The 15,784-nt window shown below is 35.5% G+C and overlaps 1 protein-coding gene across 1 annotated transcript in view; it reads left to right on the top strand.

The window, feature by feature from the left end:
* Positions 1 to 464: 464 nt before the first annotated feature.
* The window catches only part of LOC128880954 (uncharacterized), a 52,787-nt gene continuing 37,467 nt past the window's right edge, over positions 465 to 15,784 (top strand). The window contains exon 1 of the mRNA XM_054131562.1: positions 465 to 736. Within this exon, the coding sequence (XP_053987537.1) occupies positions 720 to 736 (17 nt within the window). The 5' untranslated portion in view covers positions 465 to 719. The remainder of the gene's footprint in view (positions 737 to 15,784) is intronic.

Genomic DNA, 15,784 nt, shown 5'->3' with positions numbered 1-15,784 from the left:
TTAGAATAAATTCATAAAAAGAAATTGTAGTTGTAGGGTTGGACATTAGTTTTATATATCTATAACAAACGTATGAAAAAGTGGTAAGAATTTTATAAATTTGCACAAAATTAATTCGTAGAAAAACATTCATTTCCAAACAAAATATCAACTTTATTCTAAAATAATTGTTATTCTTGGCTGATATACAGTTTATTCTTTGTCTTGAAAAGTTGAATCAACTAAAATTTCGCTGAAACGATCATTTCGATAAGAATATATCTTTGCAGATGTTATCACTGTCTAAGAAATGTTACGACATCTCTATTCAATTCTCCATTTCGGTATTTAGTTGTATACTAATGGAAAAGTGTCACTTTTGACTTGACTGGGAAGTACCTTAAAGCATCTCTGAGGACCTGTGTTTAGGTATATTTACCAATCTTAATTACGGATAAAATGGAAGGGTTGGAACCGGTAGGGTCGCGGGTTGAGAAAATCAGCTCTTCGAATGCGACTTCGGGCGTCTTCGCCGGTAATCGACGCTCTTCGTGCTACTCTTAACTCGTGCTCGTACCTCGTACTCGTGCTGCCTCGAGGCTCGAGTCAGTCGTTGACGCGCGTTCGTTTGTGTTGTTTCGCGTATTAATGGTGCTTCAACTCTCGCAAGAAAGATTCGTCGCCCAGGTCAGACATCGATAGGCTGTCTTATATTTTCTCGTGAAGACCATCGCAGCAACATGTGTACAGATACGAGGTAAGAAATAATTTTCCATTTACGAAGTAAGAATGAATTACCCTACGGGTAATTTTTCACCGGTGTCTCTTGATATATGCAAACTTTTGTAACATCGAATCGGTTTACGTCCTTCTAGAATTTTTTCAGAATATTTTCTTACTCTCCCAAGTAGGCTGTTATCGGTTCTCGACTCACCTGTTCCGGAAGGGCGTAGAACATTCTCCTCCAGCCTTCGTAATCGGTGAAGAAATCACGCTAGAAGTGGTTAGGGAAACAGTGAATCGAGCCGTTTCCTGCGCATCCTTCAAATTCTATCCTCCTTCGGGTCTGTTCAGATAAGATACGCTACACGTTTCTCGACTGTTCCTTTTCCAGCGAACGAAATATCGTTCGAGGACTCTCTGACACGTTGACAAGTATTTAGCTCGATGTTCGTCCGTTCGTTGTCAGGGGTGTACTTTTATCGTGTCCACCGGCAAATATCGAAAATCCATAACGCACGACCACATAATAAATCGCCGGGCACCAGCGCTCCTCCCAATAATTTTTCATTCGGTAGGAATGGTCGATCGCTGCTCCATTCAGCCAGACATCGACTGGCCCGTTCCTCTGGCTTTGCCTTCTTAACTCTTTGCACTCGTTTCGTTACAGAGACCTGACAATTTAGACGACTAAACCCTTCTTTTGCCACGATCGGTGCGTCGTGGAAATAAAGTATCTTACTTCTACTTCAAAGTGTTCCAGTTTGCAGCTTAGGAGCCTATATACGAACCAATATCGCTACGAACAGTTCGTGCTTCAACGAAATTAAAGATAAACAAAGACTGCCGCTTCTAAGTCGCCCTTCGAGTGCAAGGGCTAATTTAAGCTCGAGTAAGCAGTTGCAAACGTTTGTGGAACGACTCTGCAATCGAATTTATTGTATTCTACGGCGAACGGCGCCGTATCCTCTATCCGAGCACGGTCAATATTGAGTCTCGCTCGAGCCAAAGCCCATCGTAATAAATTATTGACTTCACGGAACCAGACGAGAGCATGAATGTCCTGCAGTGGTCTGCATTAACCGTACGACGTATACTTCTAATACTGTTTACCATCAGGCTCCGGAATTATGCGCAACATAAATCACCATCCCGCTAGGATTACCGTACGTGTGTCGAAGCATCGCAAATATTAATGGCACTCCCCGTGCTCGGGGAAAGAACTATTTGGACCGGGTTGCATTCAGTCCTAGTTTATCGTGGAAGACCCTAACGATAGGAGATAAATGTATAGAAATCAAAGAATGAGGATAATATATTTAATGTCTATCTCAACGTTGGCCTCTCTCAGAGGAATAATTAATTGTATCAATGAACTTTGAGTTTTGGGTTCGAACAGTTGGCAGAGTGAGAACATTAAACTAACCCTGCGGTGCGCAATTTTTCAAATCGAATCAAACACAAATATCACTCTACCGCATCGATGTATGGAAATCAAAGAATGAGGATAATATATTTAATATCTATCTCAACGTTGGCCTCTCTCAGAGGAATAATTAATTGTATCAATGAACTTTGAGTTTTGGGTTCGAACAGTTGGCAGAGTGAGAACATTGAACTAACCCTGCGGTGCGCAATTTTTCAAATCGAATCAAACACAAATAACGCTCTACCGCAAAAATACAAATAGCAACTGTCAGATTTGGCGCAATAATAGTTATCATCAATGGTACAGTGACCTTTTTTTTTATAACGTAGATGTTTTATTTCTGTTAGCAACAGTGTATAAATTGTTGTTCACGCTGTTGTGTAATGAAATATCAAAGAAAAATACGGTTGATGCACATTTGTGTCAATGCGCACTGTAGGGTTGAATAGATAAAATTAAATTGAATACAGCAGAGTCTTCCGTATCCGCACTAATTGAAACACGAAAGTGGCTGGATATGGGAATACGCAATCTTTCATTTTATATTATATCTCAATTTATTCGAATAAAATTGACGAAATTGACAATTTGTTTCAATATTATTAAGGATATAATTATGTAATTTCGATACAAGGATCCGATATCTTTTTCTCTGCTAAATCACATCATTTTCTTATCATAAGTAACTGTGCATAGTTATTATTCTCTGTGTACTTCAAACTACTGATAACTTCATCAAATACCATGAATGTTTCGGCGTGAAAAGTTACATCCTCATCATTAATTTCGTTTACTGTTTCAACTGTTGCAAAATTTGTATTTATTTATTTCTTTATTAATTTAAAAATCAAATTTTTCGTTCAATAGAACGTTCAGATGATGGAGCTTCGTATTTAGGGAGGGGGGGCTTTACTGTAAATTGTTTTCAACCTAAATTCCACGTAAACCTAAAAAGACATTTTCCAACATGCCTAAGGGTCCAATAAGTTTTTTCTTCTTCCCTTTTTATTTATCGACTGAGGCCTTTCAAACATTTTAAAAGATGTCTCCCTCAAGCAAGGAATTAGATATTTAATTTATAAATGTATAGAATTATTTCGTCTACCTTAATTTTACTATTAACAATGGAAATGTATTTTGAAAAGGTTGATGGAAAGGCAACTGCTACGTTCCAAAGGCGATTCACTCTTCTTTTAAGGATTCTAGGTCCATTCCGAATAATTTATAAATGTTGATTCATCGTATAAGCGAGAATCTTTTAACGGTTTAAAATTCCCAGATGGAAATTCGTAGTTTCTCATGAAAGCACCAAACACGGACGGGGAATTTCTCATCTGCAAGGGTAATCGTTTCGTTTACCTCTCAACACGTTCACTGTTAAAGTCATGCATATATGTATGGCACTTATGTTTCAGTTACCATGGTGTCACCTTCTAAGACGTGACATTCAATTACGAATATGATTATGCAAAAATTCAAACGAGTGTTTGGAAGTGTATTCTCCGTAGAAGTTTTCGAAGTTGATCAACATAATGGCGTTGGGTTAAAAGCAAAAGTTCTGATAAAATGTAGAGTGCCACTGAAAAAAATTATGATATGCAATCCAGAAGACAAAGGACTATCATATTTCTCTATTAAAATGATCAAGTAACGCTTTATACATATTATATCTTACATATAGTTATTTCAATATTTACTGCATTTATTTTTTCTTCGGTCCACGCATTGTGTTTCCTGTAATTTTCATTTCTCTATATATAATTTATAAAAAGAAATATTTTTTATCATTAAGAAGGATCAAACCTACGTGTCCAAAGCGTTCTAATAAATTTTATGCTCGAAGAACCATGAACGACTTACCTGTTTCTAAAGCAATCGTTCGTAATCAGTTTACTAAAATTAAAAAAAGGATTTAACATACCTAACAATAATTAACACAGAACATTCATGCAATAATTAATGCGTATTACCTCGTTTATATTAATTCATACAAAACTATGAGTCAAGCCTGTATTTCACATTCTTAATGATTACTCAAGAAAGGGAAGCCGCTGCGAATTCGAAACAAAAATTAGACTCCGCATTTTCATCATTTATAACGATAATCTCTAAATCTTAAACTTGCAATGTTTAGCTAATTCGAAAATTTTAATTACTTATTCTGTAAGTGATTATAAAAAATTTCTTTGGTGTTGTCTTTTTTAAAGGAACGTGACATTACTTATCGTAAATGCTTTCTTTGAATTAACATGTTTAAAGGCGTACGAAAGAGATTTTTGAGACGACATAACATAACTGAGTTACGAATTATTATTCGCTTTCATTGCGAAGGGCGTATATATGAGCAAATCCACAAAACTTTTAGATTTGCAATTGAAAAAAGAAAATTGTTTTTGTTGACAGTATATTTTTAATATTTAGTACACACATTCACACTCTAAAGGCCTAGAAATGGGATCAGAGAATTGTTTATATTCGTTAAATTAATTTAAAAAAAAAAAAACATCAGCCCATACGGAATAATGAGACGAATCTCTTTTTTTTTTAAATATTTACAGTTTAATCATAGGATGGTTAGTTTCGAAAATAGAAATTGAAAAGTTAGAAGTTCGTTGCAAAAAACTGAATTTCAGAAAACAGATCTTCCAAGTTTTCAATTTTTATTTTTGAAACTAAACTTCCTATGAATAAACTGTAAGTATAAAAAAAGTTTCGTTTTGTCATTCTCTATGAGGTGATATTTTTTTTTAAAATCCACACCTTTAAATCTCTCTTAGAATTTCCAGAAAAAATCATTCCGCGCTCAAAGGGTCAAACGCGTCCATCCCAGGTGAAACCTGTCGTTTTCAAACTCAAGCACGTAGCGACTTTTCCTGCTAGATCGTACGAAGCGATGGTAGTTAGCTTCCCGCGGGAGCTGCCAACGCGTAGCGTCTTATCCGACAGGAAAAAAGTAGTGAAAGCTCACGCATGTTGACACCAGGATAAATTTCCATAACAGTATCGGTAATTCGACGCTCGCCTTGGAACTGTAAGTGCACCGTGCACTTTTCCGTCGGTCTGCAGGCACTCGATATGCCGTTGGACGGGGTCGCCCACGCAGGAGCACGTACACGTTGCGAACACGAAGCCACGTTGCGCGCTGTGGCTCCTCATTTTTTTTTCCTCCTCCGCGTGTCGACGATTTACGGTAAGGGCACCGTCTGCTTTGTGTGTTAGTCACCGACTATGAGGGGTGAAAGAGACTGGCAGGATTGTTCGTTGGGGGAAAAAAAAAAATTGAGCGAAAGAAAAGGTGGGCGCGCACACGGGTCGAGCGTGTGCGTTTCTCTCTTCTGTTAAACATACTCGACGTGTTTACTTTTGCGTACACGTTGCTGCGTGTTAAGAGCATAACCATTCCTGTCGTGGATTATTACACCGCCAATAGAGATTCTCCGTCGTCGACTCCGCACACGTATTCTCTCTTTTTCCTCTCGAATGAGAGGATTCCGTAATTCCCTTTCGATCCGAGGTTCGTTTTCACGTGACGATTTTCTTAACCAACGGCTGCCTGAGTCGATCTCAACGATATCGGAAGTATAACTGGTGCTTTAATGATTGATTGAGGATGGAAGCGGAAGACCGCTCTGTTACCCATTACGATCACCAGACGCCATTCATTTATTTATTTGATCTGAGCTAGAGCCGCCATTTTGGACCCTTTTTTCCATACAAAAATTGAAATTTAACTTGCAATTATACAAAAATATATATACAGTGAGTGTAGAAAGTATTCGTACACCGATCAATTTCCAAAAAAACTGTGTAAAATTGTGATTTATTAACTTATTTTTTATAAACAATAACATTCTACATATTCTTGGAAATCTCTAGAATAGATAGATTACGAAAAAAAAGAAATAGCTATTTATGTAAGTTGCCAAATTAACAAGAATGTTGAAGCAATAAGTATTCGCACAACTGTTCAATTTTTAAAACTTAAAAAAAAGTTTAAAAAAAAAAAGAAATTTACATTAATTTACAAGTATATAATACTTCCGTCGTGGGATTTCCTTTTGATTTTATAATTGTAACTGTGGGATCTTTTTCCATTCCTCTATCAGAACCTTTTTTAAAAGTACTTTACTGGAAATTTGATGTTTTCTAACTCGTACGAGGCAATAAACTAATGTGTTTGCGTCGTAAGAATCGTACAAATACTTATTGCTTCTATACTTTTATCCACTTTTCGCATTTTTTTGTTAATTTCACAAATTATATTAACTATTATAATAAATGTTGTTTGGACTATATCTATCTTAGGGACTTCCGAGAATATGTAAAATATCATTGATTATAAAAAAAAGAAGCGAATAAACTACAATTTCACACAAAAATATGTTGGTAAATTGATCGGTGTACGAATACATTCTACACCCACTGTAAGTTATAAGCTTGGGGCTTATAACAAAAGGATGCGGAAACCGAGAGATTAAAATGACGACTTGTGTTGATGTAGCAAAAACAATACTGGAATATTGTATTAAAGACAATTACATAAATTATTATTTAAATAATTACATGAATAACACAAGTGAGCTTCACCCGGTGCATTACCTGAATCGATAACAAAGTCCGGATTAGGATTAAAGATCCAGGCTTAACAATTTACAATATAATAATCTTGGATTCTAGACAGCAGAATTGTAGCTGTGAATCTCTCGAGCGATTGTAACTAACTACCCGAGTCTCGAGGCGTGCGAGTGGTTAGCCGTAACGACTCCTTCAGAGTTCGAATCGTGGGCCTAAGTTTGTGTCAATAGACGACAAACTTACATATATTACTTTGAAACTTATATCCAAAAGTATTTATTATATATTTAAAAGAAATTCCAGAACTTCATGCATGTTCCACTCATCTCGACGGTAAAACCTCTCCTTAATTTGGTGAAGAGCTGTTTCACCTTAATTCGGGTGTCTAATTCCCCTAAGTCTAAATAAGGGTTAAATGTGGGAATCGCAATGCTGCTGCTATTACACGCGAATGTTTTTCCACGAGGTGGTCGCACTTTCTTGGTAATCGAAACTGACTTGATCAAGACGGAGTTGAATCCGATCTTATAATTAAAGACTTACTGTTCGCTGAACGTACTGCGATGCAAATGAGACCCAATCAATTTAGTCGCGAGAATGCGTTACAACAGACTATCGTAATCAGAGGTGACGTGTGTATATAATTCAGTCCATTGATTCGGTCAATTATCTGTTCACCTCGTCATTTCAATTAACAGATATCCTTTTATTAACGCACCTGTAGACTCTTCGTAGACATAACACTATTCACTTATGTTCTCATACATAAAAATAATGCCTCTAATTTTTAACTTTTCAGATAATTCGAATATTTTAGCGAAAAGCAACAATAATGCTTAGCGTTTTATTTGCTTCATTTATTTTTTTATGTATACATATACAGTGGTTGTAGAATGTATTCGTACATCGATGAATTTTATCTTTTTTTGTGAAATTGTAGTTTACTAACTTCTTTTTTTATAATCAATGATATTCTACATATCTCAGAATACTTTCTACACCCACTGTAGTTGCCTTCCTGTGCAACATATGTTTCTCAACTGATTTTAACTTGAAGAAATGCTATCACGTAAGGATTTGCCATGTTGTACTATTAGCCACTTCCCCGTAATCCTTTCCAACTTTCTGTCTTCATTGGTTTCAAATCCGTGACCTCGAGGGTGTTCCTTTAACTTTTCGGTCTAGGACGTATTTGAAACCATTGAAGACACGGAATAATGGCCTACGAGAAAGTGACTGAAGGTCCAAAAGATGATCACCTCAACCTGTACACATAGAAAAGCAAATATGAAAAATAAAACTGTAAGTTTTATACTTATAAAATCGCTTATAAAATCGGTTCAACTGAAAATATATGGTTGTTTTTATTATTTTTAAGCTTTCATTTTTTTTTTTTTTTGGCACTCATATTATATATAAAATAAGTTCGCACAAATACATGTGTTTCTAAATAATCATATTAGAACATTTCCAAGAAATTTTTCATTACAAAAAGTATCATTATTGCAACTCCCAGCGAACGGCTACTTATTTTCGTCCGCAGCGAAAGTGTTGACTCACGAAGTGCCGATGAAATTGTAAATAGCCTTTTCTGCCAAAAACACAGTCGAAAGATTCACCTGTCCAGAGACAGAGAAAAGTGCCACCGCTTTATGCGTAGAAATAACACAATCATCGAAATACTTGTACGTGTGTTTGCTCGCACAGGCTACAACCAATTCCAGGCGGTAGGTCTATTTGTTTGAGAGACCCTCGCATAGGAAAAAAGAATCGAGAAGAGAACGAGGGGTGACTGTTCGATTGGGAAATACGACATATAGGGTGTCCGGCTAAAAAGTAGAAAGTAGTGGCTTGGTCTCTAATATAAAGGGTGTTTCCAAAAGGGATTTTAGGATATTGTCTTTTGATAACGAATATATAAATAAAAAAAATTAATACAAAACATATTTATATATTATGTATATATATATATATATTGTTTTTATATTGAATACATTATATTTTGTACCTACTTTCATTGATTTTTGTAACTGAATATTTCAGGAAGAAGTTATTTTAAAACAAGTATATTTATCTTAACAGATTTTAAAGGAGGATGCTAAAAAATAGCCATGTTTGGATCAGGTTGGAAACAAAAAATTCATCCAGGACTATTTACAGGGCACACCCATAGAACAAAAATCTTCTGTATCATTTTTCCCTTAAGCGATGAGAAAGTTGTCAAAAATGGATAGAAACATGTAAAACTGGTAATGGTCGTACTTACCATTACAATTTGCCATAAGATTTGCCATAAGAACCATAACATATAGGCGAGTATGAGCATGGTCAGTTTTATATATCTCCACTCATTTGTGACAACTTTTCCAACACTTTAGGGAAAAATGATAAAGAAGTTTTTTGCTCTATGCCGTTCTTACCAAAATAATGTTGAAAAATAATAATATAGTATACAATCGATAAGAAATCGTACCAGAAAATTTGTAACGTTCTATGATCATTTTCCTGATAAATCGCATTTATGTTTATCGTGTTATAACAAAGTTCACCTAAATGAAATAATTTAATACTAATTCTAACACGATCAAAGAATATTAGGGAGCATGGAACTCGTGTGATAGAGTAAATATCCAATCGTATGTCTGTTAAAATAAATAATTGAAATTAAATTCGAAACTGTTCTCTGCAATGCATCTTAAACAGCAGACTTTTTTCTTGATGATTACGGTTTTTCCGCCATTGTGAATATTGCATGTTATACGACAGAAGCAAGCGATGAAGACATATATAAGCCACGTGTCCTGATTGGAAAGTAACCAAAAATCGGTTCGGCACGTAACGTGTTAATTCATAGTAGGAAAGATACGACGGCGCTTTCCAGCGAGACACCTTGTATTACGTTCCTAGGCATCTACGTACGTGCTGACTGAGCGCACTTCGTTCGTAAGTATACACGGAGAGAGATAGTAGAGGTGTATAAAGACACAGCGAGAGTGGCACATATTAGTTCAGGAGTAATGCGAGCACGCGCGTTTTAACGATTTCAGACGTTTCTAATTCTTCTATTTTCTGCTGCCTCGCCTTCCTGGTTCAGCAGAGTTAAAAGAGCGACGCGCTCCGAGCTCGAGAGGCTATAAACGGCCTTTAGTGGCGAGTGATCCTACCCTTTGATTCTCGGAACCTCTCCTGTTTGCCAATTCTTTTTCCCGGTGAGAGTCACTGACTGAACGAGAAGCTCCTCTTTTCGAAGTCGATTAACACGAAGAAACACGTCCGGTACTGCGAAATGACGTAACATTTGCGATTGCTTTCGTACACTCGATTGTTCATCAACTATTAACACTTTGCACTCGAACTTGTTTTCTGGCATCTACCAGCAACGCGAGATGGTTCTTAGCGTTCTATTGCCATGAATTCTAAGCTATATAGATTTGAAAATAAAATCACCTTTACCTCGCCGACAATTATTTTATTGACACTTCCAGCTCCAAAGAAATGAAACCTAAAGAAACATTAGGTATTGTAGTTTTGCTGCGTGAAACCTAACGGTGACTGAGAATCACCTCTCGAGTGCAAAGGGTTAACAAAAAATATCTTCTACCTATAACGGTGATTTGGATGGAACTTAGTTTGAGATTTGAGAATCAGGTCACCTTTGCCTCAACGACAATCATTTTATTGACACTTCGAATTCCAAAGATATTAAACCTAAAGAAAACCTAGCGGTGACTGAGAGTCACCTTTCGAGTACAAAGGGTTAACCACCTTAAACTTGCAAGCCATTTTGTATAGTATTGCTTGCATAATTTCTACGATTGGAGAATTTTTGTACGACGAATTTTGGTCAGCATCGAACACCCTTTAAAAAAAAAAAAAATCAATACATCAATAGAATTAAGTCGATATATCGAAATGTAGGACAGTAGAACGTCTTAAAATTGGTAAATTAAAAATTAAGGTAGTAAGTAGAGACGTTGTTATTTTGGATAATATACGACTTGTTTAGGTTTTCTTCATCAGCTAAGAGTAATTTAGTAATGAAAATATTTTTAGTATTCTTGTATCGTGAATGTCCTATTTATCCTTCTCGACTGATACGTAAAATGAGAAGTTTCGTATGTTTAATGGTTCCAGAGTTAAAAATTCGGCAATTTTCGTAAACATTAAAAAAAATGTGCGAATCACAAGTGCTAGTATTTTTTAAACAATTAGAAAATTGAAACGGCGACGACTTGTACAATTGTAATATGTGATACCATTGGAAGTATTTTTGCTATTAATGTCAGAATTGCCATAATTATATTAGTATCTTATATGAAGGAAAGCAGTCCACAAGTTAAACCATTCGAATCACATTTGAATTTATATTAACCCTGATTTGTACTGTTGCGTCGTGATTATGAAGACGTTGACATTGGTTGACACTGTATCGAGATTAATTATTGAACAGATAACTGATGTTTCTACGTAATAATACATATAATACAGTGGAAAGAAACTAAACACAATTTGTATTATTGATTTAAATTAAATTTCTTCGTGCCAGAATTTCATATATAGACAGAGATCTAATACATTTCAATAACGAAGGTGTTAATGTATGTTTTTTTTTTTAGAACAAAAAAGTTAAAAATTATAACGTTCTCCCATAACTAATTATACATTTTAACAATTTCGTTCAATTCTTGGCTCAACGTTTCGTACGAAACTATCACGCTTACGGTAGGCGAGCAAACCACCTCGCTTCTTGAAGGAATCTCAGTCTTTCGGATTTCTTTCAGGGGTTCCCGCGGAATCGTGTCGAGTCGTAATTAGTGGCAATTAGTCTAACGTAAAACAAACCACAGACATCGGGCACCGAGACAGTATAACGATGCAAATAGAGAAAACTCCTCGGTACGAAACGAATCGTAAATAACAGGTCTGTGCCGGATTCCAGCTGTCTGAGAACAATTAAGAATAATACGAGTTATGTTAAGGAATTATTAGAGACTATGATAAATAGGTCGGGAATAGAGTGAATGCAAATAAGATGGAATAATTAATGTAACTATCTACCGCAATTAATGTTCTGAAAAGTTGTTCTAACTGTTGTATCAGGTAGTTATGATTCTTATTTTTCATAATACCGTTATGTTAGTCGCGGAAGCTTACTGGTAAATATAACAACTATATAAAGTCATCTTATAGTTCCGTGGAAAACTTTATTTATCAGTTTGAAAGTAACTGGTAAACTATCCAAATATGTATAATATGTTGATTCCGTATGTTGGAGTATGATTCTATCAGAATAACTCCTCGCAAGGTAATCTGAAGATCAATACATCACATGTTTGAATTGGTTCTTTTTATCAGCTACAATAATGAAAATACCTCATCTCATTAAAAAAAAAATTGGTTGACCTTTAAATGATTTTCAAAACACCACCCAAATAAAAACTGTTACTGCCCACATTTTTCCTCCTCGAAATCTTTGAACACGTGTTCTACTGCTTCTTATTTATGAAGTCAATTAATATTGCAAGAGTAGTCGATTTTTAATGAAAGAAAATTGTAATATCGAAAAACGTTACAGATCTCTGTCTATATTAATACGATCATCACCGAAATACATTTTTCTGATATCGTTTTAAATATTTTACTTGTTTTATTTAGTAAATCCCTCTACTTTTCAATTTCAGAAGTAGAAAATTACGCAAGTACGTTATTTGAAAACACAATTTAGTACACAAAAGCTGTATGCGTTTGGGAAAGTTTACAGTGCGTACATCGCAACTTTTAGTATTATATTATTGTATCATACTGCTTACAATGTAGCGATATAGCAAATATATATTTTGTAGTTTCGGAGTTTTATAACACAATTTAATTTAGCTGGTGATTTTCTTTAAATAATTTTTTCATATATAACGACTGAAAAAATTTAATCGTATACGTATTTAAATTATGTATACGTATATAAATTATATAATCGTATACGTAATGAAAACAATTTAATTTTGAATAAAATTAACATAAAGCATATTTTTGTATATATCTCAAGTGCAGATATTTTTCTTTTAAAGCAGAAACTTTCAAAACGTTTCGGAATCCCTGCTGTAGATGATATTTGCAAGTGAGGTTTATCAATTGATAAACTCGATATTCGTGAAATTAAAATCCCGATGATGAACGTAAGGAAAGAAATTCGTGACTAGCGTGTAAGGAACGCCGAGAGGAGTTGCAGGAATCGAATATAAATATATTTTATCGATCATAACACGTTTCATGCCGGACTGATTTTTTATTACTTCCTATTCAAGACACGTGGGTCGTATACGCTCCGCGTAATCACGATTAATAATTTTACTTCTGACGTATACTTAACAATATTCACAGTGGTGCAGAAACCATAATCGTCAAAAAAAAAAGTCTGCAGTTCAAGATGCATTGCAGAGTACAGTTATGAATTTAATTGTAATGGTCTATTTTAACAGACATACCATGCTTCCTATTACATAATATTCTTTGATCATGTTAGAATTAGTATTAAATTATTTGATTATTTTTTATGTCACAATTTTCTTTGCGATCGCAATGACATATTTAGGTGAACTCTATTATAACACGATAAACATGAACACAATTTATCAGAAAAATGATCATAGAATGTTGCAAATTTTATGATATGATTTCTTACCGATTCTATACCAAACCATTTAATTCTTTCATATGCGAGGCTGTTATATACAGATGTGCTTATACGCAAGTCTGCAACCCTCAAATGAGTCTTTGTATATTCAAAAAAATATTTTATTCGTCTTAAACAGTGTGGCTAAAAAAATAGTTTTTTAATATTTGAAAAAAATATCTAACCAATATTCTTGTGCTACTAGGGGATGAACAGCAGCTATAACCAAGCGATAATTGTTGCCATAACGACGCTCAATATCACCCGAATCTCAATATTTCCATTTTGAAAAAAGAGAAACTCAGAAAAGTGATCATCATGACGCGTAAGTCGTAAACGCTTCACGACACGGTGCATATATTTTTCACGTTATTCGGATGTCGATACGCGATTTCGCAACAAATTTTTAGAAAATTTTCCGTTTCACAGTACAAATCTGAGATAGCTTGAACGGAAAGTTCAGAATGAAGCGTATTTACGCCGCGTGCCGCGGACCATGATAACTACGTTTTCCCTGCGAATCCGTTCACCTTTGCATACGCGATTATTCGTGGCTCGCGAAACCATGCACCGTCCGCAATTTTTGTTCCCATGCTCATCTTGTACCGCAATCCGGACGATCGTGCGCGGATTCGGAAAATTCGCGATGGCTCGATCCAGGCTATAGTTACGGTACACAGCATCCTTTCGCGAATATAGTGACATAATAGGCAAACGTCCAGGCCGATGCACCGTTATGCAGAATGGTGCTGAGGTCAAAGAGCCGGCGCGGATGGGAGAGAAGAAGCGGAGTCTGGGATACGTTCGGTGTGCATCAGATATGCTCGTTTGGCCGGTTCACTCATGAATATTTGAAGAAACGAGAGATCCGTAAGTCGCACGAAAAATACGTTCGGAGCTAACTTCTCACCGTGAACGAAACGCGGGTCTGCTCCTCGATAACGAGACTCGTTAACTTCTCGTTTAGTTTCTGATTTATTATTAACACAGATTGTGAATAACTCGACGCTTTCGTTACGAGTATTGAGAGCTATGAAAACCTGGCACGCGACTTTTCAAAAATTAATTTTTTTTTATAAAAAATGATAGTATCTCGTTTGTACTTGATTGTACCATCAATCGATTCGTTTGTACCTTCATTAATTAATAATTAAAAAAAAATTAAAGAAATGATCAGCACCCGACATTGAGATTTTTGAAATCTGTTTTTTCCCTATTCTTTAGAATTGTTTGTACCCGTTTGTATCGTTTTTCGTTTCGTTTGTACTTCGATAGTTTAAATTTCTGCTTTATCCTTTCAAATGTCTCTGGATTAATAGCAGCAAGATCTAACTATTTTTCACGTCCTCTGGTCTTGTTGGCTGTTCGTAATAAACAACTTGTTTTAAATATCCTTAAAAAAAAAATGTTTGTTTACATTTACAAGTTCTTGGTCGTCGAGTCATTATAGTAGTCTACGATTTTCGATAGACATTAATTTTTTGTTTCAGATCAATTTTTCGAGTAGAATATCATTCCAGGTCTCGTTAATATACACATCTGAATGCATTTTCATGTCATCTACGTAATGCGACAAAAAAGATCCCATTTACGAGTGAGAAAACATCGATGAAATCCTCCTACAAAGAGACGCGTTGAAAAGAATAATTGATTCAGCGTATGGGCCCTTTCGTACCATTCAAATTCCACGTAAAATATTTTTCTTATCATCACAATCGGATGAGATATTCAAGTGGCCTGTTTTAGGCATGACACCCTGTATGTATTTGCGAATGAAGTTGATCGAAGTTTACTTGTTGGATGCTCTATTGTTCTCATTGTACATCCAATCGATAAGTAAGACGTTAAATAACCGAACAGTAAGATGTTAAATAATGCGCGGTTTCTAATGCCGCTTATCGATAACAAAACTCGTTTCGCTGGCGTTTCAATCGTGGCCATTGACACTGACCTAATAAGGGTTAAATGGATTGTTCCTGAACGTTCATTCACCGCAGCACGCGTCTCCATTGGGGTGTCGCTTCTCGTATGCACGCATTTAAATCGCGGTCCCGTTGAACGCAGCGTCTCGTCGTGATCGTTTAGGGGGCGATTAATAACAAATCCCCTCGGAAATATATCTCTGCGGATTGTTAACGATTAAACGATAAATGTCTGTTGTCGACACGTATTCGAATGCCGGATAAATCCGTAGTTTTCCCTTTATCGCGTTTCTTCTACGCTTCCTGTATTGCTGTATTAACGATAAATTGACTTGTTTATGTTACAAACTCTACTGTAAATGGCTCGTCATAACAACCGCACGAATATATATTGCTTCTATATTTCTACCGATTTTTCGTATTTTTAACCGACTTCGAAAAGGAAGAGGTTATATATATATTATATTTGTACGTATATATATATATATA

The sequence above is a fragment of the Hylaeus volcanicus genome, chromosome 8 (genome assembly GCF_026283585.1).
Source record: "Hylaeus volcanicus isolate JK05 chromosome 8, UHH_iyHylVolc1.0_haploid, whole genome shotgun sequence".
Lineage (NCBI taxonomy): Eukaryota > Metazoa > Arthropoda > Insecta > Hymenoptera > Colletidae > Hylaeus > Hylaeus volcanicus.
The sequence above is the reverse complement of the archived record's forward strand: the minus strand, read 5'-3'. Positions and strand labels throughout refer to the sequence as shown.